Source organism: Scleropages formosus, chromosome 10, assembly GCF_900964775.1.
Source record: "Scleropages formosus chromosome 10, fSclFor1.1, whole genome shotgun sequence".
Classification (NCBI taxonomy): Eukaryota; Metazoa; Chordata; class Actinopteri; order Osteoglossiformes; family Osteoglossidae; genus Scleropages; species Scleropages formosus.
Window position 1 is genome coordinate 21,538,413 of NC_041815.1, and position 24,533 is coordinate 21,562,945.

A 24,533-nucleotide genomic window follows, 5' to 3' on the forward strand; every position below is an offset into this window, starting at 1 on the left:
AGGCGGCGCCGGAGCGTGAAGGAGTGAGCGCAAGTGCACTGCCAGGGAAATTCACAAGAGCACACACACACACACACACGTGGAAGTTCACACATATACACACGTATAGCCCACGAAGCAAATGCTGGGGAGGGGTGTTTGCATGAGCAAGCATATGCGCACGAACACACTGACACTTGGAAATGCTCAAAACCGCGATGCAAACACAAGCGAACCGCAGTGACACGTACTCCCACACGTAGCGCGTGCATGTGAACATACATGGCGCACTCATGCACGCAGCTGGCTTCCCGTCACGCAAGGCCGCACGAGCGCGCGCACGCGTGCATCTTCATCGGCGGCGCCGGTTGCGCACAAGTCCACCAGGATGCAAAGAGCGGCTAAGGTGCACTCAAACCCCGCCCTCTTTCCACGCTTCCGAAGAGCCGGCGCCGCCTGGGCGGGCGAAGCGCTGGTAGGGGGCCTGGCGTGTCCCTCAGCGCCAGCAGCCAGATGAGGCCATGTGCTGCGTGCGGCAGGGGAATAAATCCCAGCCGATTCCCTCCCTCCCTCTATCCCTAGGCAGAACAAAGCCAATTTAGTCTGCCGCCAGGGGCTCCCGGTCACAAACGACTAATGACACAGTCCAGATTTGTGATCTAGGACAACCCGATCTCATGAATACGCTGTTAACGATTAAAATTTTGCTAAATCAAACGCAGTTTATTTACACAGATGTGTGGTACGTTTAGTAAACAGAAGTGCTCAGCATACCCAGCACTTGTGCCAGTTTTTCCCCAAATCATCCTGTCTGTCTTATAAGGGATAAATTATTGTATTATATATTATTTATGTAATGCCTTTTTCACTAACACACCGAACAGCGTTAGGTTCCTATAATAAGTTGCTAATAGTGGCTTCCCCATTTATACTGTTATTTTTACTGTATCGATTCAAGGTAATACCTTCATAAAGAGTTCCTCGGCAGGACGGAGAAGGGATTTCAGCTGAGGGCTGGAATGTTACTAACCAGTACACCACTTGCTGCCCCATAATTTTAAATTGTTGTTGCATGTTTTTTATAGGACTTATATAGGATTTTTATATAGGACAGGTAAAAACCCAGTAAAAGGTTTTATATTTCTCAAGAGATCGGGATGTCTGTGCTGGAGGGGAATGGGAAAGCACCTCAACTGATGGGCTGTCACGATTATCCACACAGGCACCAATAACTGGGAAAGGCCTGTGCTTCATTCCTACCTGCACATCCTCCTTCGGTTCATCGCTTAGTACTACTTCATTCCGACCCGAAACGCAACACAAAATCTGGGGAAAGCGATGGTACTCGGGAACCTAATCACAGACCGAGCTCTAATTAGACGATTGCATTTTGCATCAAAAGGTATCACGGCTACATGGCATTATTGAAATATTTTAAAGCCTGAGTATTTTCCCAGGTACAGAAATAGTGGCTTGTTCAATTTGAGTCGTTCGGTCCCGAAGCGGCACGTGTTCGAATTTAACGCCCCTGATCTGCGTGCCGCGGGACGTGCGGCATCCACAGCTGCCGGCACCGGGGGGGGACAGGACGGCCTGCACCAGCCGCGGCGGGGATGAGCTCCGCGGGGTGTGGGGGCGCACAGAGAGCCAGGCAGGGACGGAGAGAATAAATAAGACTCTGTTTTCCCCTTGACATAAATAAACAAGGGAAGCTCTTGTCAGCCGGAGCGAGCGAGCGAAAGGAGTTTGGAGGGGGAGTGGAGGATGAGATAAAATGCACAGTGTCTGGGGAGGAAAAAAATTGCGTACAAACGACAAAACTATAAACAAGCGTGAGAGGAGGTGAAGAAGAGAGGAACTGGAGGGATGTGTGGGGAAGAGCGGAAACGGAAATACAAAGCGAGCCGGGAAAGGAGCGGCTGGAAAAAAGCAGCAAGCGAGGAGAACGGGAGCATCAGACGGTGATAAAGACCGGACAGGTAGCGAGAGAGATACACCTCCGCACACACTGTCCGAACGTTTCCAACAAACACTCCCAGCACTAGCTGTAGATTTTTTTTTTTTAAAAAAAAAAAAACAAACTGAAAAATTCACTATAAAAGAGGGCCAGCAGTACTTATCAGTTGCTGCCGTTATAACCCAACAGACAACCCAAGTGTCCATTATTGAAAAATAAATAAATACTATTATGGTTATTATATAACTAGAAAAAAATGTGTTTGTTACTAGCTTTTTCAAATTACTGTTTACTCTTGCAGTTTACAGTTTTATTTACTATACCATTCATGTTATTGACCACATGTATTTATTCTTATTTACACTATTTTGGGGGTATGGGTAAATGGGGGTGGCATGATGGCACAGTGAGTAACACTGCTCTCTTGCAGTGCCTCGCTGGTGCAAGAGGATGTGGGTTCAATCCCTACTCAGTCTGTGTGGAGTTTGCATGTTTTCCTTGTGTCTGTGTGGGTTTCCCTCCAGGTGCTCTGGTTTCCTCCCACACTCCAAAGACATGCTGTTCAAGTTCACCCACAGTGTGTGTGACAAAGAGAGTGTGTTCCACTGATGTATGGATGAGTGATGTATGGAAGTAGTGTATCTAGCAGTGTAAGTCACCTTGGTGAACAAGGTGTTTGGGCTGATAACACTACATAGAGTTCATTGGAAGTTGCTTTGGAGAAAAGTGTCTGCTAAATAAATGAACTTATTTCATGTCAATAAAGGGTAATGAATACTGAGAGAAATGGTACAGACACACACACATTCCATACTTTCGAACCCTTACATCTCAGAAGCAACTTGTGTCAAATGTTCCAGAAGTAACACACAGGGGGTCAGTGCTGGATGCCAGTGGCCATGTTACCACACTTAATAGGGCAGCAGGATCCCAGAAGGATGTTCTTCCTTGTTACCCTCAACAGGAAACCTCCCCTGATCCCCTGTAGACAAAATCCCACCACAGTTTGACTCTGAGAAAATTGTAATGGAAGAAACTGAACTGAGCTCTGGACAGAGTGACAAACAGGTCATGCAGGTTAGCTTTTCACTTATGAGTTTATCACACACACACACACACACACACACACACACACACACACCCAATAATAGAACAGCAGTACAGTACATATTAAATGCATTTTTAGAATATATGTAAATATTTGAAACCAAGAAGTCCATCCAACATACAACATATATAGCAACGCATATGAAAATGAATACTGGTTATGTGTATAAATATTAGCAAGGCAGAGAAACGTACCTCAGTGTATGAACTGGAACATATATACTTTTGGCGCAATTTAAAATATCAGATGTAAATTTCTCTCCCATGACAAACATCACTCAGTGCAAAAAATAGCACATCCAGTGCCTACGAGAGAAGATGTATCATAGCATGCGGCCTATTTGGGGGGCCCAGCTGGGGGGGGTGTATGTGTTTGACACCGCAAACATGTGGATGGGAGGAGACACCGCAAAAGAGAAAACACAAAAGCAAAAAGGGGGAGGGAGTGGGCTTCCAAAAAAACCTATACAAAATTGCCAGCCCGAAACATCTGACGGAGATTTGGCCGTTTCACTGCAGCAAACACTCTGTCTATTGCTATTATAATAATAATAGCTTCATTCCCATGATAATAACTCCTGGGCTGTGTGCGAGATTCTGCGTGTGACAGCCAGTGTGCATTAGACAGCCTATGAGCTTTTATGTGTGCGCTTCCCTGCGTTAGTGTGTCAGTAAATTTGTCTTTCTCTTTTTTCCCTGTTTGCACTTCTGAGATTGCTTTGCTGCATGTGAATGACTGTTTGTGAGTGTGAGTGTGTGTGTGTGTGTGCACGTGTGTGTGAGGTGACTATTCTCAGACTGGTGCATCAGCAATAATTTCTATTTATACGTATATATGTATATGTGTGTATGTGTGTGCTTACTGTGCCCAACCCTGCCAAGATATTTTATTTCTTTATTAAAGGTAAAGCACGTGCAGGGTGAGGTAAGGGTGGATTGGAAGGGGTTGGACTCTGGAGACCTTGTATCAAGTCTGGAGCAGCTTTCAAGTGAAATGTATATGAGATTCAAATTACATTCTCTTCCTCCCTTCTCCCATCGTCTTATGGGACCTTTAGTCTGCTAAGCTGCAGCCTCACAAAGATTCAACACAAATGTTTCTCTCTCCTGCTCACTCGCCCGCTCTCCCTCTTTTACATATTTATTCTCCAAAGGCAAGGAGCACGTACAAAATGAGACGCGGAAATAATGCGGCCTGTTGTTCTGTGGATGCCACGTCTTCCCGAGAACGATGATGATGAGAATGGAGAAGCCTGTGGGATACCTGGCTGGTCTACCATGACATGATGTTAAACTCTAACCATGTCAACGGTTGTGTTGCTTTTTTTTCTCTCTGCTTCACCTGAGAACAGTGAGAGCTTGTACAAACTACCAGCACAAGTCCAAGTATAACGAATATGTATAATGAATGCATTTACATATTCTCAAGTACATTGAACCCAGTAGACAGATGACTTTCATTTTCCACAGCAAGCTCAAACACAGCATGTTCTTTTTTTTTCATAGGGAAAGAAGAGGGATCTCAGTGGTCATCAATATTTATTCATATAACTGGTGATGGCAGAAACTCTACACCTATAGACAATTACTGGACTGAGATCTATACAAGTGACAGTTTGACTGCTCTTGAATATTCATAAGTACCTGCCTTCACATGAGGTTCCAAAACCCATGGTCAGAATTTCTACCGGGACAGCTGGTAGCATAGTGGTCGGAGCGCTTGCCTTTGGACCCAAAGATTGCAGATTTGAGCCCCCCTCCAGCTGTAGTACCCTTAAGCAAGGTCCTTACCCTAAATTGCGCCAGTAAAAATTACCCAGCTGTATAAATAGGTAAATAATTGCAACCTCAACACTGTAAATCACTTTGGAGAAAAGTACCAGCTAAATAAATAAATGTAAACTTCTACTGCAAACAATGCATTTGAAATTTCAAATTCCATGTAATACCTAAGGTGATACTTTAAACCCCATAAGAAGAAATTCATCTTAATCGTGACATTAGATATTCAGGAGTATAAAAGGAAATTCTTTTTCATGGAATTTTACTGCACCATGTTGTGGAAATGGATACATGTTACAGTAAACTGCAACACACCAAGGCCTCAAATGAAATTCTTTTGTAAAAGTTATGTGAAGATATTACTGTGTGTAGTTTCAGCAAAAGAAGAAAGATATGCATGTATGATGCAAATCAAATTTAATTAAATAGAATTATACTGAATTGAAAAGAATGGAAACTCGCTTTAATGAAGGTACCTGACCCAGGGGTTATGTGATCCAGCTCAGTGTATGAAATGCATCATAATTGTTTCTGTAAGCACACACAATATGTCTCAGCCATTGACCCTAATCACACATAACTGGATCAAGTACCCCAGCAAAAGGAGGCAGTGAACATTGCCTCCAGTATAGGCGAGTGGCTGTCAGACACATGACCCATGGATTGACTCAAACTACAGCGGAGCGGGTGGCTCCTCACCACCCCTACAGCAGTCTAAGAGGACGGTAAAGCGATCAAGGCCTCAATCAGAAAGTAAGATGATTCATTCGCACCCATACATTTTGTACAACGCAAGACCAAGCCTAGAAACATGTTGTTTCTTAGTGACTGTTTTCGAAAAACTAAACATAATAAAGGCCACTTATTATCAGCATTGGAAACCTGCAAATGAGTCAGATGGCAACAACAATGATAAGACTAAAAACAGCCGAAACTGGAGTGTACAGCAGGAAACAGGTGGGCCCATTAGCAAGACCCTGTGGAACACCCAGGTAAAGTCCAATAAATCAGCTTAGGGAGCAAAGACCACTGAAAAGGAGACTGTAAAAACAGGCAAAAAAACCTTAACTCCCAAGTTACAACTGAAAGATCAAGAAAGATGTTTTCTTCTAAAAATACAAAAGAACTATGTTGCCTAAGGCTCTTGAAAATCTTTGTTTTTTTGCGCAGAAGACAAAGACGCACATGGAGGCAGACACAACATTCGCAGAAAATGTACACGGGAGCAGATGCCAGGAGGAGAAATGGAGGAAAAGAAAAAGACAAAACTGCCCAGATGGAATAAATTTCTATATATACAGCACACTACATCACAACAATAACTTACACGCAGTTTTATCTCATCTATTTTACGTACTTAGACATAAGAGAAATAGAGATATTGGTTTCACAGGAAGTAGATAATAAGAGAATTTATTTTCCTTTTTATAACCTGCCTTCTGCACTTCTGAACGAATGATAAAAAGACATTCAGTACTCTATTGTTATAGCATTAAAAAATTTAAACCTTAGTCCAACAAACTGTACAGGTGTCTGTAATGTGGACTCTACGGCCAGCTGCCACGTTTCCCACTAATATTGATCGATCGGTTCTGCGGTCTGTGTGGACCTTTGGAGGGCTTTGTGGATACGGCCATATTAAAGGCTTCTCAGAGTTCCCAGGCGCTCGATATATTACACAGTGGCCATTGATTAGTCATTAATGACCCATTGAGAAGCCATGCTTCTCAAACGCGGTCAGTCAGAGCTCAGGCGCACGGCTGTCAAAGGACGAGGAGAGGGAGAGACAGGAAGAGAGCGAAATGGACAGAGAGAGAGGAGCAGAAGGAAGCCACCTGTCTTATTACCTTTTTTCCCTCCCTAATTAGCCGTGATCAGTAGGAAATAGGAAGGCTGGAGTGAGGTGGACCCCAGGAGTAGACGGAAATTATATGAAAACCACTAGTTGGTCACACCGGAGTAACCTGTCCCTGACAGTTTCTCTTTTCTTCACTTGCTCTAAATTTACTCGAAAGGCAAAGTACTGTCATGGGTACACTGCTGTAGCAGTACTGTCAAGGGAAGATTTTAAACAACGCAGTGACAATGGAAAAAAGAAATAAATACATACCGCAACACCCTCACGGGGCAAATATGTGCTTCACCCCTCTTCCGAGGTTCTTGAGGCCTCCCTCTCCATCATTTAAATCCCTTTTTCGTCTTCGCTCTCCCTTGTCTGACACTGACATTAACCCTGCCTCCAGGATGCTGAACAGCTTCATGTGTCACACCTCCTCCACAAAATCGTGAAGGAACAGAATAACATCAGAGGTGATAGGTTGGGTGCGAGAGAGTGGGGGATACGGGTCCGATGAGTGTCTTTCACACCCAAGCGGAGAGGGAAGAGGACGATGCCTCTGCCACAGAGCACGGACACACCAATCAGGGTAGGGCCCCAGCATCCACAGGCCACGAGGCTGACAAGTGTATTGACTGGGGGAACGAGTGACAAGGTGTGCATCGATATGACGACTGTGACCTACGGCGGGGTGGGCAAACGCTACTGGCATAGCCACCAATCTCAACATCTATTATTAGCTGGACTAAGCCCTTAATAATGGTTGACTGCAACTCTGCACTTGCATCCCACACGAGTCTGTATCTGCGGTTTCAATTTTACGTATGTATTTTCACTGATTTGCACACGTATACGCTCGCCAACACACACTCGCGTCCCGACACAGACACGCACTCTGCATCCATACGCCCCAGGGCCCTCTGTCACACCCTGCCGTTGTCGGGTCCGCTGTCACACACACTGTCATTGTCATTACTCCCGTCAAACTGGATTAGGATCACCCCAAGAATCAGCCGCATAATTAGAATAACATATCCACTGGATTCCTCATTATCTGGGACAACTTCACTTATTCACTCATTCTGTTGCATTGAGCGTCTACATCCTTGATCGGGCAGCTCTGTTTGGATGGCCACCCTCCTGCATCTGAGCTCGTGCACCTCATCAATACCATTATCTGCGGGAATTGCGTATTTGCCGTGTGCGACAACGCGATCGTTACCGTGGTCGGTCCAGTATTTTCACGGAACGCTGTCCTAGAGCGATCGGGCGTTCAACAATCAGGCACGTCTCGAGAACGCATCTGCCGACCCGTGCCGCTGATTATCGCGACTGTGAATTAGCGAATTCCAAATCAAAGCATCCAGCTTAAATGACATGCATCTGCATAAATGTTTAAAACCGCACACACACACACACACACACACACACACACACACACACACACACACACAGAGAATCGTGATACACGGTTTAACGCTAAGCAACAATGAATATTGAGCACCTCGAGGTATATAAATAAATAAACAGGAGAGCGAAATCTGAACGATCTTCTTCGAGCAACACCAAATGAATGCGCCTTAGCGGTATGCAAATGTTCCCTGAACTAACGAGCCCGTCTGGCTGATTGGAGCGCCATTGAAATTCTCCTCGCACAGCACTCCTCTGCCTCCCCTGCACACCGAGGGCTTTCACTTCATTGCTCTCCCCCTTTCCTCCAACTTGCCCTGCCTTTCCAGCTCTTGCTCCTCATCTCCAACATCATCGGTTGATCCCTCCTCATGTCCCCTCCTCTGCTTTTCCTCACCATCCATACTCTTTCTCTTCCCAAATACGGTCGACGAATTCCGACAAAAGACCCTCTGCATGGCGCTTCGCCTCCTTCTCTTGCTTACGCAGCGCCTTAGGAAATGTCTAATTCATCATATATCAACATACAAGGTGTTCATCACCATGTTTATCAGGGTCTCCAACTACAGTGCCTCTGCTGGTCTTCAGGCATCTGCAGCTCCTGTTCTTGCATTGCCTGTTGACATTGGCCTTTAAACATGCAACATCTGAGTGCATTTATTTCTGGCCACAGAGAAAATGGGACACTACCCAGCGTCGAACCGTAGCGCGGACAACACGCCCCGCCCGGATGATTAAATACACGATGCTAGGAAACCGTTCAATACACCCACAGTTTGGCCATTTCGGTGCAGTCTTCTCTGAGAAAATCAGGTACGAGAGCACCAGCAGCACTTCTGGCTAAACCGAGCAAGTTGAAGGGGGCATCTTATCTTCACCAGGGAACCAGAGGCACCCTCAAGCCATTGCCTTGCTCATCCTCCATCTGTCCGTGTGCCTTCTGCTTGCAGATCCATCTCCATCTCCTCGTCCGGCCTGTCCTACCTTAGTGCTCCTCCATGCGGTGTGCCGTTTGAGCCTCTCTGCCTAGTCTTCAGAGACGGGGACTGTCCCCTACCCTGTCCCTCTCCCGCTGGGCGTCCCGGTGGCAGGGGGGAGATGGAGCAATAGGCAGAGGGGAGGGAGGGAGGAGGGAAGGGAGGAGGGCGGGAGAATGCGGCAGACCCCGCTTGGGCAACACAAAATGGTGACTGTTTCTGGAGCAGGCTGAGTGTGTGTGGATTGGATGTGTTTGTTCCTGTGCATCCACACGTGTGTGTGTGTGTGTGTGTGTGTGTGGGTGTGTGTGTGAGAATGGGTGTGGAATTTGCCTCCACAGAGATGGAAAGGAAAGAAGGGAGGTTGCACAGTACCAGGTGAACGCAGTTGGTCTTATTGAAGGCAAAACTGGGTCATTTGCGAGTAAGTTGCAGCATGTCTTTGTAGGAGCGAATGTACACGTGTGAACGAGTGTGTGTGCGCGAGCCTGTGTGTGCGTTCTGAACAGGACTGTGTGAGTCACAGTCTATATTCTGAGTGTGTGTGCGTGTGTGTGAGTGAGTGAGTGAGTGAGTGATGAGTGAGTGATGAGTGAGCGAGCGTTAATGTCCCTCCTAGTGCAAGAGTGTGTGAGTGTGTGCTCTGAGCACGACGGTGTGAGAGCGTGAGTTCGCTACGTGTCCATGTGTAACAGGCGTAGAGGGGAAACAGTGGTAACACACTAATAAAAATCACACAGTGACACGTCCTCACACCTTCCTCGTTCTCGGTGCTGTTTTGTACCAGTTGCTATGGCAATAGGATAAAATTCACACTGTTTTCACCCCAGAGAAGAGAAGATGGATCAGATTAAACTGACACGCACCGATACACACGCACTGATAAGATCTCTGATACCCCTACATGAATATGCACAATGTCGCTCGTATGCTGGAACATGCTGTAGGCAGAGGCACCAACACTTTTGCATCAACACGCACATAAAGATATGTATGCTGTATATTAATACTGAAATATTGGAGGGCACTTGTGCAGCAATAAGCATCTGATACACTGACTAGCACTGTTGTGCATGGATGCCCACTTTTCTGCTTGACTCACCTTCATCCTGTCCTGCTCTCCACACACACACACACACACACACACACACACACACACACACAGATATAATTATGGTTCTTAAAACAGTCAGCAGGAGCACACATGGAAGTAATGAGGTGCAAAAGCCAATCTGTAAAGACCAGCGATACACAAACACACAATCATATCCACACAAGTTGCATATAAACTACTAAAAAGTAAAACCCTGTAAGCGCAAGATTACACATTTACCATTATTTATCTATCGCCTTTGTGCAGTGCAACTCAACATGTTGGCACGCTAAGTTAATTACAATGATTTACCCATTTTTACTGAAGGGTAATTTTACTGCATTAATTCAGGGAAAGAACCTTGCTCAAGGGTACGACATCAGGACTGGGGTCTCAAACTCCACTCTCTCAAATGCAAGGATTCTAACCACTACACTACTCACTGGCCCAACCTTCATAACATTGAAATGATATATATATAATGTATATTGCGATATATACAGGACTGTAAGGGCTGGGAGTGTTTTATAATATATAGTGTATGTGTGTATATATATATATATATATATAGATATATATACACACACACACATTTTCAGAACCGCTTGTTCCATACGGGGTCACGGGGAACCGGAGCCTACCCGGTAACACAGGGCGTAAGGCCGGAGGGGGAAGGGACACACCCAGGACGGGACGCCAGTCCATCACAAGGAACCCCAAGTGGGACTCGAACCCCAGACCCACCGGAGAGCAGGACTGTGGTCCAACCCACTGCGCCACCGCGCCCCCCACTATATATATATATATATATATATATATATATATATATATATATACTGTATATGTATGAAACTGATGTATATGTATTTTAATGTACTGTGGTATACATTATGTATATAAATTAGAAAATTATGTTCTACACTTCTGCCACAATGCCTGCTGTAATATTTGCAAAAAAGAAGAAAAAACAGGAATAATAATGTAACGTATCTCCAAGAAACAATATGACATCCAGCAGCAATACGGAAAAGTGGAACATCACGCTTAGGCTGTCCCCCAGCCTGCCCTCCCAGTCCCTTTCTATTTCAGGGATGTCTTTTTTGTTTTCCGTGCTTCACAGGTCACTTTCTGTCCCTGAGGCTATTCCGATAAACTGTGTACTGAGCTGCCAAAACCGTGTAACGGCACACCTACAAGTCCCCCAGCCAGCTCCCCGGGGGGCCCTTCCCCCAAACCGGCACATTCGGACACACAGGCTATAAACTGTGGACTACAGGGACATTTTTTCTCATATCCTTCTCCACCTTATTTTGGTCTCACTCCTGTCAGTCGTTCTGGTGCACGGCAGGCTGTGCTCACATGCTCACTTAGCTGTCATCATTCATGCTCACCCAAGGCCTTTTCGAGCTGCCCATTTGAAAAACAAGCGGTCGGAGCAGAAACCTTCAGCAATAAACACCTGCATGGAAAAGCTCTCCAGCGCAGACGAAAGGCAGAGCAGCTCAGGACGGCACGCGCGCTGGGCCGGCCATCGCAACCTATAGGAATACAGCGCAGAAGGAAGAAGGTGAACGATGGCAGCAGGTGCTGGTGAGGGTTTGGGGGGGCACCGAGGTAGGGGGCACTGGGAAAATGCCAATTCTGCCATCATTAAAAGAGAGGCAGAAGCTGCCTGTCTCCTGGCCTTGGGGTAGAGTGCTTTTGCATGTTCTAATGAGTGGCACTGTCTCCAGTGAAGGCTGCCGTCTCAATGGGTGCTTCGGCGTGTCACAGCAAACTGCGAAAAAGGAAGGGGGAGAGGGAGCAGGGGGAGGGACGGGGGCCGGGGGGTGGGGGGGGGCAGCAGGGGCCCAAACATAGCACTCACTCTACCTGAGAGAGCGAGAGACAGAGATGAGAGGGAGCCAGGCAGAAGAGTGCAAAGAGTGAGCCCATTCATGACTGGCAGTGAGAGGCAGAGGCAGGGAGCTGGGACTGGGAAGGGGAGTCAAAAACCATGGTGAAACAGGGTTCACAGGTCAGCACAGTAGAGCGCAAGCGGCCTTCCCCGTGGTCCCAGTTGACCGACAGCCAGTTGCAATCATACACCAACACACATACTGGGAACAGACTTCTGATGAAAAGTAATATCTGCACCTTCGCACCCAACTTTATCCAGGTCCTCTTAGCTCCACCCGTATTTCCAGCGCCCCAAACGTCAGTCGAACGGAATCGCAAAAACCTACTTGCAAAATATCTACCGGTCCCATTGTAAACTTCGACGGTATTCTGATCCATCTGACCATCCCCTTAGTTGTGCTGAAACAATATGCAGATATAATGCAGCCATAAGTTGTAGAATTTTGGATCTTTTCATTGTTTCCGGCAACAGGAGCCTGGAGGTGGTTTTTGCTTCCAGAGGATATATTTAGCATTGATTTGAGGAGCCTCCACTATTACAGGAACGCTAAAACAGTGAAAATGTCCTCCTTTTGTAAATCCACGCTGCATTACTCCAATGTGGCCTTCGACCTGCTCTCTCTCTGGACTCAGGTCCAGTGCCCCCCGCTCTCGTCTGTCTCCACGTGCAGACCGCCTTCGTCTGCCGGCTTGCGCAGACGGATCAGACATCGACGAGAGGGGAATCCGGGACCTACCTCGATCGATAGACTGAGAAACTACCAAGCCTCCACCCCCCGCCTCCCACCTCCCGCCGCCGGCTTGGCTGGATCAATAATCAGCCATGAGCATTAAGGCTGAGAGATTCACCTCCATTGAGAAAGGTTTACAAATTGGAACCCCACACGGGGGCAGGCGGCGGAGGCCAACGTAATTTCACCTGTACGGTTTTAACACTCCAGAAAGGATCTGCATGCCTACACGTGTGTGCGTGTGTGTGTGTGTGTGTGTGTGCGTGTGTGTGTGTGTGTGTGCGTGTGTACGTGTGCGAGCCCGAGCACTTGCAAACAGGAACACACACAGGCCTATTCTGGCCTGGCTGTACACAAGATAATGGTTTTATGCACTCAGTTTCCAATATCTATTTCTTGTTATTTCATTGGCCGTGAAAGATCATTTTTGGATTTGCAACTTGATTTTTCACCGGAAACCTGCAAGCATATGAAAATGAGTCCATGCCCAAAAAATTTTGCACTTTCTTTGAAACCGCCCACTCAGTTTCACCCAAACGTCTAAAAACTAAGCAAGCAAACTAATTAACAGTAATGAATTCTCCTACAAAACACCAAAACAACCGTGTTGAAAAAGCACACCTAAAGTGAAGCGCAGAGAATAAATAATTCTTATTAATATATGGAGTCTCTGAGATTACTATAAAGGGAAATACTGACGAACGCCAACCTCCTAGCCCGAGTCAGTCAGTTGGGTCCTATTTTTATTCTCTGGTGTATAATTGCCTGCGTGAGTCACCTAAAACACTCCCAGCCCTTACAATCCTCCTGTAACGGAGGAGATGAGTCGACTGAGAAAACGTGATGACTGAGACTGACGGGCTGAATGACTTGCCGATCCCAGCAGAGCGAGAAAACGGGAAACAGGTTGTAAAGCGCAGCGATGCTCCGTGGCACGTGTAATGAAGCGAGCGTCAAAGTGCCACCTTATTGGCCGACTCCCAGCTCTCCGACAGACGACCTTACTGCCTCACCTGACCTTATTGCTCCACGGGCTCTTCTACAAGAACAGGGGTATCATGTGGCAACATTATCACGCTGCTTCTGCACTTGACAAAAAGGCCCCCCGATCCCACATGCCAACGTGGTCTTCCTGCACCACCCTTCAGGCCTCCCGCCCAACCGTACGCCTGGTCCCGGACGTCGAGCGTCCCTACCTGGAATGATGGAGACGGTGTCCTTCTCCCAGGACACCACGCTGACGTACTCCTGCACAGCGGCCGGGATGAGGCACTTGAAGACAGCCACGTTGCCCCGCATGGAGCGCTGGTCCGCCACTCGCACTGTGTAGGGCTCCCTGAACACTGCGGAGGGAGAAGACCATTATCACACTCTGTTTCCAGTCCCGCGGTGGCCGTTGAAGTCAGCGGATGATTTATAAATAGACGACAACACCGGTGTGAAGAATATCACAGAGAGATTACGGACGCAGACGAACTAATTTCGGGAAAGGTTGCTCGAGCCCGGGGCACCACTGTGGCGCAGCAAGCGGGATGGTTTCCTTAGAGCTCCTCAGTTATGGATCTAGATATGGGTTCGAGTCCAGCTCGGGCTCTGTGGAGTTTTCGTTGTCCCCTAAATTTGTGAGGGTTTCCTCCCACAGTCCAAAGACATTTTTCAGGTTAATATGTGAGTCTGCATTGCCCATGATATGTGTGTGTGTGGTTGGCCTGTGATGGACCGGTATCCCATCCACACTGTACCCTGCCTCACACCCTATGTCTCTGGCATAGGCTTTTCTTTACCGCAGCCCTCGACTGGACCTGTTGTTATTGATAATGGATGTTTAAAGTGGTAAATTAGGATTTATAACCAATATCACGGTGTATATAGAATAAACTGCACACACGGCGGGGAGCGGGTGTTCAGGTTTCGCTCTTTTTTTCCAAATAAACTGCAAATACTGTATATTTTCAAGCAGCCACCGAGGGGGGAGAAAGGAGGGAAGTGTAAAGGACAGAGGTGCAGCGGGGGAAACTCTAGTGCCCTTTTTATAAATCACCCTGGCGATGTTAAGAGACAGGCCGGAGTGGCCCGGCGAGCGGGGGCCTCTCACGCTGTCACAAACACACGCTCGTGTTAAAATAACCCTCCCTACATCCGACAAGCCCAGCTCCGTGTGCCAAATAAATAGAATAAAACGTGCTTTATGGAAAACAAATGTAAAATAACAAATCCGCACATATCAATTACAAAAAGAACGCAAAAGGGGAGGAGGCGATAGCAGCGAATTGTATAAAGTGGGTGTCAGTAAAGTGTTATTTCATTTGGGGGTTAATGTTTATTTATCTTTATTTTATTAGCATTGATTTACCTCGCACTTTTAATTACATGAATTGGACTGTTGTCGTGGGAGGGGAGCACGGGAAGGGCGCGACGGCGGATGGCGGGAGGACGCAAATGTGATTAAAACGGCAGAGCGCAGGAAGGAAACGACTTGAGGGGGTTGGGGCTGCGTGACATCACAATTCGATTCATCAGGAATTCAATCTGTGCGAATCCATATGTGTTTCCTCTCGCCAAACAGGCAACAAGTGCGGTTTAATCGTGGAAGAGGAGCCTTGGGCCTGGAAGGGTGAAAACTCACACGGAGAGGCAGGTGACGCGGCGCTCAAAGCCTTTTCCCTGCAGTGCCAAGGCGTGAGTTCGAATCCCTGCTCCTGCACTTCCCTTGATCCTTAGCCTCAACTGACATGCGAGAAACAACTCGGGTGCATCAATGGGTAAGTCGTTGGAAGCAGCCTTGGAGAAAGGCATCAGCTAGAGGGAACAATAAGTACAACGACGTACAAACATATATTGCAGCGGGAAGAAGCTGTGCAAACTCTACGCAGAGGCGGTTTCTCCCCATCTCTAAGGTCACCGGGCATTTGGCGTGAAGCCCGTAACTTGCGCTCTGAAGTACAGGACTGTTAAAGCAACGTCTGCGTTCGTTTCTAAAAATAAGCAGGCGTATCGGTTAATATCTGAATCACGTGGGCCTGCAATATCCGAAAAGTTTTCGCTGTGAATAAATTACGCTCCCTAATAGACGCGCACGTAGTCATTACGGTGTTATTGATGCTCGCTGTATTCGGCGGTTGCTTGGAGACGGGCTCAAACGTGGCCTCGCGCTCCCTGCGCGCTCTGACGACAGTCCTGTTTCATTGTCGTTTAAATAATTCACGGCACTGAAATCCAATACGATATTTACTTATTCATAAAGCGACAAAAAATGACAAATACACGCATATATATGTGTCCGTTCCTAGCCCTCTGGACCTAATTACTCAGAGTTAAAAAAAAACGGACATAAGGTGTTCCAGATGTGTACAAGCTGTTTCTAACCTTGGACTAGAGCTTTGAATATTTCATTCTTGCTGTCCCCCGGCCTGCACACCTTACAAAGTTGATGCCGGGGTATTTTCTCTTGGAAAATTATTAATTTTCCTGTCAATAATATTTGCAAATAAAGCATTACACTCTTCTCAGCACACAAACCCATGGGGAAGGAGTATTACTCTAAATAAATACATGAGCTAATAAATATTCATAGGTAATATAAATGCACCTGCGACTATGAGGGTCCCTCTAGTTCTGGCCAGAATTCTAAAGCTTCGCTGCCAAACGGCGGCGCGTTGGCAGAATTTCCGAGTGTTATGAACGCGCCGCTTGCGAAACGCACCCCTGATTCTCCAAAAATGTAAAATGGAGAAGCGCGGAAAGGGAAGGAGGGCGGCGAGAGGAGGGATGCGGGCGATGCGGGCGATGCGGGGATGCCACCGCACAGGAAGCGGTCGCTGAGCTGGAATAACGGTACAATTACAGGCTTCCCGCAAAGTGTGGACACGAGTTCTTTAGCACCGTTTGTTCTCTTGCCTTCTAAACACGCACCGCGCCGCATTCCTCCCACTGCTCCGTCCCTCCGCCCCCTGGAGATACACGCAGGCTAACGCACGCACGCACGCACGCACGCACGCACACACACACACACACACACACACATTGCTTCTGCAAGAGAGGGCTAAACCACTTGGCTCATAACAAACAAAAAAATTACTATGAATCTGACTGACTCGACAGGTAGATGGGCGCGTCACTGTGCTCGGAGCTAATTGAAGCTCATCTCTCGGACGACGAGCTGACAGATACAAACTCAAACTGCCCGACACTCGAGTCGGGGGGACGACGGCACATCTGGCACAACTGTACTTCAAAGAGATGGCCAGCCTATAAGGGTGACAATTTTAAAGCAGAGTAAGTGCAAAACTGACTCTTGGCAACCTTTCATGTGCTTTTCATGGTTGAAGAGGGTTTACCATTCGTTTACCATCGCCTTCCTTTGGAGCGCGGGAGTAAACACGGGTGAACACGGCGACTACATACCAACTCCGCATAGAGAGACTCGGATTTGAACCCGGACCCGAAGCCACAGCCCAGGGGCTGTAAGAAACAAGTGCTGCCGGCTGTACCACTACACCGTCTGACACCTTCCGGAGCTTTCCTTAAAACCCAGGATTCCGGTCTGCATCCTGCTCGACTGGAAGCCGGGCTCACTTTAAGCCTTGGAAGTAAAGCAAAGTGATACAAATGGACACTAGCTGACCTGCTCGAAATCAAAATATACCATTAAATAAATATTACTTTACCCTTTATCCACAGTGGCAGTGTGAGCACATGGAAAAGCCCAAACTAGAATCGCCCCTCTGGCTTCCAGGTCACATTCGTGCCCATAATCCCACGCTCGGAGTGAGCGGTAGTATTAGTATAAGTATTAGTGCTCCTCGGTGTTGTGGGGCAGAATATGAAAACAGATGTTGGCTATGCAGAGGTGGGGGGGTATGATGGAGGGGCAGACAGAGGGGGAGGGAGACAGCAGGAGACAGGCAGTCCAGGAAAAGGCTACTGAGAGAGTAAGGTAGGATATCCCTCCTTTCGCACACAAAACAAAAGATTGTGAGTGGCTGTGGAGATGCTCCAAGATCAAAAAATCTGAGTGAAAGAAAAACAAGTCGAAAAAAAGAGGAGAGTTTTTTCTTTTTTTTTTTTGTACTCTTGGCGGGGGGGGTAAATCATGCGCCATCTAGCCAGGATCAAGGCTGTGGCAAATGGTGCTGTCGCCGTTATCGGCATCGCATCAGCATCGAGGTGCATGGGTGGGAAAAGAAAGGCGGGGCTTGCAGTGCTGTAAGCCATTCGGTCATTGCTGGGACTCTTGTCACTCACACCAGTATGCATTACTGTTGTCCAGTTGCTCTTCTGTCTGTAGTTGGGATAGTTTGGCTGAAAGGTGTACTATCGATTCTTCTTGAATATACTTGGTATCCTTTTCGGTATCTCTTCACCGTTTTGCAAAAGCTCGGAGGATACTGTTGCACGTTCTCGTCTTGTGTGTGTGTGTGTGTTTTCATATAGTTGTTGGTTCCCTGGGATGCGACATCCTCTAGGCAACCTCCGTGGAATTTCTCAGATCACATGATCTTCTTTGCGCTCGGTGCCACCCTGTTGTCCTACCCTGCCGCCCCAGCCGGGCCCCCGAGCACCAGCCCCCCCGCGCGAGCACCGTTCAGCCCGTCTCGCCTCCTCAAAAGCGGCCCGGCAGCCCTCGCGGCGGAGCGGGCCCGGCGGGGAGATGCCGGCACCAAACCAGAACGGTGGGCGGCTGGCGGAGGTGGGGAGCACCTCGCGGTCTAGGCCACAGATGGAGACGGGCGGGTGGGGGGGGGGGGACCAGGAGGCACTGGCACGGGCTGGCCGCAGGGCTGGCACCGGCAACGGCCCGCTCCCGCCTCCACCTCCGAGCAGGGGAGGCTGGGGCCCCCCGGTTCCCCCGCCGTGCCGGCGCTGACCTTGGCGACGTGCCCAGGGTCACTCCGCCGAACGTCTGGTTTCGCAGCGCGTCTGTTTGCTACCAGCTCTCTACAACACAAGGCCGGCAGAGCGGTTCCCGGCTTTCGTTGCTATTCAGGCTACCGATACGCCCGTCATTGTCATCGTCCACGATCGAGCTATTGTCACCACAAAACCAATCCTGGTTTTACTCGGATGTTAAGATACTGAGTGGATGATAGGAGGGAACAGAAAAAGAAGAGTACGAGATTATGGAGTATCTGCAACAGCTTGCACTTTCCTGCAACATATTCTGCGTACCCCGCTATCGGATATCGCAGACTACTTGCGCAACGTTTGCGTTCCTCATCAGCCATCTCCGCAGACCTGCTTGTCATCACTAATTGTACTTCTCACACGTTATCTCTCCGACGTGTTTTCGCAGTCCTCCTCTTCCCTTTGTTTGAAATAAAAATTTTATGAGCTGTAAAAATTCTCTTGCTCTCTCTGCCCTCAATGCCTCCCTCTCAGCCCCCTTTTTGGTATTTATCTCCATGTCTAACCTTATATATCCCAAGGGCCCATTCTCAGCCTTCTTTTCCGTGAGCCTCTCTCGTGGCCTCCCTTCTCACCCCTCCGCCGTTGCCCCAGCCCTTCCGACCCCCTCGCTCACCGGCCTTGACGCGGATGCTGGGGCTGCGGATCTTGCCGGCCTGGTTTTCGGCGATGCAGAAGTAGTCGTTGTCATGGATGAAGCTGTTGAAGGCGGAGGGGGAGAAAGGATAGAGCTGCAGCGTCCCGTTGGCGTGGACATGCCGGATGTGCGGGACATCGTAGATGTCGTCGCCGGTGGCCAGGTACCAGCGCAGGACGGCGTGGGGGGAGCCGCCAGCCGGACAGGGCAGGGACACCCCCACCGAGCTGGAGAACGTCACCCTCTGCAAGGAGGCGTTCACAAAGTACAGCCGCGTCGAGCCCACATCCTCGCTGTGCACTGTGACAAAGAGAGAGGGAGAGTCAGCACCGGAGTACGAGCAACACTAGTGGGAGGTCAGTTCTGTAAGAGGGAAGATGAGGTAACGCTGATGGGTCGTTAATTCCGTAAGAGATGGGGAACTACAGTACTGTTGCGGTCAGCTCCGCAGTATGGAAAACAAGATACCACTGCTGGGGACTCAGCTCCGTAACAGAGGGAGTACTGCGGCGCTAGTGGGATGTCAGTTCTGTAACCGGGAGGACAAGATAGCACCGATGGGGTATCTGCTCTGTAACAGAGCGGTCAAGGTAACGCAGCTGGGTGGTCATCTCTGTAACAGAGAGTGGACTATGGGATGTCAGCTTTGTAAGAGTGACGGCACCACAGCAGCAGGGGGAGGTCTTCTCTTTTACAGACATGAAATCAGGACACTTCAGTTTTTCTTTCTGAAATACATCAGAACCATGTTGGACAGAGAACCAGTGTTATACAATTTACAGTACACAGACCCCCTAGAAACTAAAACCTCGGTGTATGATTTATAAAACCCTAAAACCATAACTTTCAAGGGGATAGTTTGGTACTTAAGATAACAAACTTAAGGTCCCGGGTTCAAATCCAGATTCTGCTGTAGTGTCCTTGATCAAGCTACTTATCCTGGATGGATACGGTAAGGACACCCTGGTGTATAAGCGGAGAAATCAAGTTTGTTGTTTAACAATGCAAGTTACCTTTGAAAAAGGACTTGGTTAAAAAAGGTCAACCAGTTCAAATTTTAATTTTGTGTCCACACTTCGAGTTCAGTCAGCCTTTAAGTATTTATGAAAATTTGTCTCGCCATAATATTCTGTTAAGCAATTTTTTTTCCAATATGTAGACAACTATCAGTGAATGGAAAGCAAACACACACACACACACACAGACTGAAGACACTTGTCCCAAGTCGCGGTGAACTGGAGTCTATCCCAGCAACATAGGGTGCAAGGCTGGAGGGGACACACCCTGGACGGGACACCAGTTCACCGCAAGGCCCCCAAGCGGGACTCGAACCCCAGACCCACCAGAGAGCAGGACCCGGCCAAACCCGCTGCGCCACCGCAAACATTTTTTCTTAAATCATACATTTGACAAAATTAATTTAATTCAGTCTAATTGAAATAATTTAATCCAGGACATTTATTTATAATAACTCATTTTATAATAATTTATAATGTTTTTTTTTCTCTGTGTCTCGTTTGGCAGAAACTTCTAAGTATCTTAGCAGAAACGTTGAGACTGAGTGAATTATAATCGGTTACTGCTGAAGCTGTAATTGACAACACATCTAGGGCAGTTTATTTGACATTGTGGCAAAGTTCTTCCGCATCGACCGGTACGTCAGCGTCAAGAAAGAAAAAACAGAGACCAACGACTGCCGTGAGCTGGACCATTTCTGTTTCAACACACGACTGGAAGGTCAAGAGTCTTTTCCCAGATGTTTAACCTAAAGTTTATAACAATGACCCAGCGGTCTGCAGGGACAATGGGAGATTTAAAACATATATACTGTCCTCGGTAAGACTGCCTGATAACATAATGCACGGACTTGGTTTGTATAGTAAAAACAAAGGACCAATATTAATTTCCTTTAATTTAAGTGGGTCGTTATTTGAATATCCTATTAAAAAAAAAAAAACATTGCATATGCTCCCATACTAGCTGTTATCTAGCTACTGTAATGTCCAGTAAAACTTCCCCTTCCGGGCTCTTCCATCAAAACTGCTCTAATTACAGCAAGAAATTCCAAGTATATTCACATTAAACGAGGCATCAAGCAGTTCACAACCACGTAAGGCTAAAAGTATGTTTATACACGGATTAAAAGATGAGAAATTAGACTTTCATAGTCCCTTTGTAGCAGTAACTATGAGGAAGCGGTACGTTACGGAAACCTGGCGCTGGCTCAGAATCACAATCCAAAAAGGAAAAAATATATTTCTGAGACCGTAAAATGAAAAGCAGCTATAGTGAACCCTGACTCCTCTGAAGTTCCTAAAAGTGCAAAATAAATCCTAAAAATGATCCATTATTTATCTGGCTAAATAGAGCTCAACAGAGAAAATTGATAATTGAAACATTGTTCTATAGGGATCTAAATTGTTGCCTTAGAAATACATTTTGTTTGTACTAAAAGTGACTTCATTGCAAATACACACACACACACACATTTTCAGAACCGCTTGTCCCTTACGGGGTCACGGGGAACCGGAGCCTAACCCGGCAACACAGGGCGTAAGGCCGGAGGGGGAGGGGACACACCCAGGACGGGACGCCAGTCCGTCGCAAGGCACCCCAAGCGGGACTCGAACCCCAGACCCACTGGAGAGCAGGACTGCGGTCCAACCCACTGCGCCACCGCACCCCCTCATTGCAAATATTATATCACAATTTGTTATTATTATAGTGAAATAAATTATTCTTTATTAACTGTATTTAAACAAAATTCTTTGCTGACTTTTCAGAAACATGTTTAAAAACACGAAATATCAGGCCCAAAAAAACCACAAAAAAGAAAACATGGAAAAAGTGATGGCGGAGAATATAAAGGCTCAGATTAGGGATAAAGTCTTTACTGAGTGCGGTGGGGGAGGAGCTGAAATTTTTCCATCTTTCTACATATTCCCATAGAACATGGAGGGATATGTTATGTGATTGGAATTTGTATGCCAGACGCAGAGAGTTAAATCCATATAATCTCCTTTCACATTTAACACACGCAGCCTCCCTGGCCTGATAATCGCACCGCGGAACCGAGCGTCTCCCCCTGTTCACAGAGCCGGCAGATTAGGGAGCCGAGGTGGCGCTGGTCATCGCGAGGACATTAGGACAAGTCCAAATGCTAGAACCGGCTGTGCGGACAGGCTGGGACCCCTGGGCCAGCTGGTGATGAGGAACATGGAAATAACTCCGGACACCACGTTCACATTTTATATTTCAGGGTGCATATCTTGACACTAGGATGGGCAAGGAGTTTGTGCATGTATGCTTTGGTGTATGAAGAATCCAAGCTGTGGAAAGTAAGGGACTGCTGAGGAAGGTGTGTGGTGACAGTCACACAGCAGGGCTGATGCTGGAGGACAGAGCTGGGACTGCAGCGCTGGACACTTCTGAGTATGAGTGTGAGCAAGGAACGGACCGGGACGGTTGGGTGGGCCAATCGCTATGTAAAATATAAAAAAATGCAAATACAATTACAATTCAACATTACATAACTGATTTCCAAAATTACAAAATAATACAATTCACTCTTTTCTTCTCCTGTAATAGCATCGCTGCTGTCTGGTGGATTTTAAAGTGCAATCTACCGCTGCCATTGTGTCGACACACAAAAGACTGTTTATTTCATAAATACATTATACAACCCTCTACCGCTGATTACATTGTGCAGACGAATAGAAAAATTGTTCTTTATTTATCTCTGCTATTATGTCTGACTTCCATATTACACATGATCTAGTTACTAATGTATCCACTGAAGTGACCCTTCAATCTTCCGTGCGTCTGGCGGTGACACGAAACGGTCCCGTAACAGTTCCGAGGAAGTTAAAATAACCGTGTTCTTTACAGTCTGCTTCATGGGTGTTTTGACTGTTCTTGTCCCCAACAAAAGGTCAGTTCGGTCGACTGGTGAAAGCAACTGATGGGACCTCCGCACAATGTGGACCTCCAGCCCTAGGGCCACTAAGTGCTGTTGATGACCGTGGTGAGAAAGGATGTCAGTTGGACCATGGCCTGCTATGCTTATTGTGAAATGTGAGAATGTCTAGCGAATTTAAAGTCGCTCTTTCTTTCGCAGTCTATTCTGCATATTTTACATTTCTACGTGTCGTGACAATGGCTATACAATGACGAAGTAAAACGTGACTTATACCGGATGTAAACAAGGGGAAAAATTAACTGCCATCGTTCTATAGGAGTTTTGTGAATTCAGGTCACCCAGTTCACCCTCCCTTCAGCCCATCGCAGATTATAGCCCAGAGCATAAACCCCCATAATAAAGATTGCAATATCTATAATCTCACAGTGGGAAGCTGGGACAAGGGGGGAGGGTAGCAGGACTTCTGGAGCATGTTGTCCAGGACTGAGCCACTCCGCCACTGTCTTAGCAGGGAAGAGGAAGACGAAGAAGGGGAGGAGGGGTAGCACTGGAGTGAAAAGTAGGAGGTGAGGAAGAAGCACTTTGCATTTTTCCTAGATAATAGTTAATGATGCTTTAATGGGAGTGTCCCTGGCCTATATGCTGTGAAAGTCTAATGAAAGTCAATTAAGTCAATAAGTGACATGCTCCGCGGCTCTTCTCTCATGCAGGAAAAGCCTCTCCTCAAGGCACGGTTTATTTCGCGAACAGCCAACACGTTAGCCAAGACACGTCCGAAAGCGATCGGATTAGGTGCAGGACTCTGGGAGACTGCTGTGCTCTTGAAAGACATGCTGCAACCCTTCACCCTTCAGTCTTTGGCCCTCCATTCAAGAAAAAGCCAACGAACGGAGGACACGTTCATATTTTCCACTGTTCTGGTGAACTGTATGGCTCACGGAAAACCATCAGTCGACTGGACTCTGTGGACCATCATAACGGCTCTTACTTCATACTTGTAGATGACAGCCTTCATTCCACCGGTCCGTGCTCTCCTCTAGGCCTAGCTCAAGGACTCTAAACACACTGGTCTTCACCATTACTGTTATTTGCAAAAAAAAAAAAAAAAAAGCTATAACAAAGCGACAGCCCCAGCCGAAGCCTGAAAATGCGGGCCCTCTTAACTGCTGTGCATTAGTATGTGTCACTGAGGTGTAGTGCAAACCAAAAATGAGGTGGGGGCATCGTTCAAGGGCAAAGAAATTGGCGACGGCCAGCATGGTGCACGTGTTAATGAGGAGAATAATGAAGTAACCCAATTT

At 47.3% G+C, this 24,533-nt stretch overlaps 1 protein-coding gene across 5 annotated transcripts in view; it reads right to left on the reverse strand.

Annotated features, from left to right (window-relative positions):
* The window catches only part of dscaml1 (Down syndrome cell adhesion molecule like 1), a 109,325-nt gene that overhangs the window by 76,476 nt on the left and 8,316 nt on the right, over positions 1–24,533 (reverse strand). For all 5 annotated transcript variants that reach the window (XM_029255841.1, XM_029255840.1, XM_029255839.1 and 2 more), the window contains exons 2-3: positions 19,293–19,613; positions 13,969–14,115 (exon numbers count right to left, since the gene is read on the reverse strand). In XM_029255841.1, coding sequence (XP_029111674.1) covers positions 13,969–14,115; positions 19,293–19,613 — 468 coding nt within the window. The remainder of the gene's footprint in view (positions 1–13,968; positions 14,116–19,292; positions 19,614–24,533) is intronic.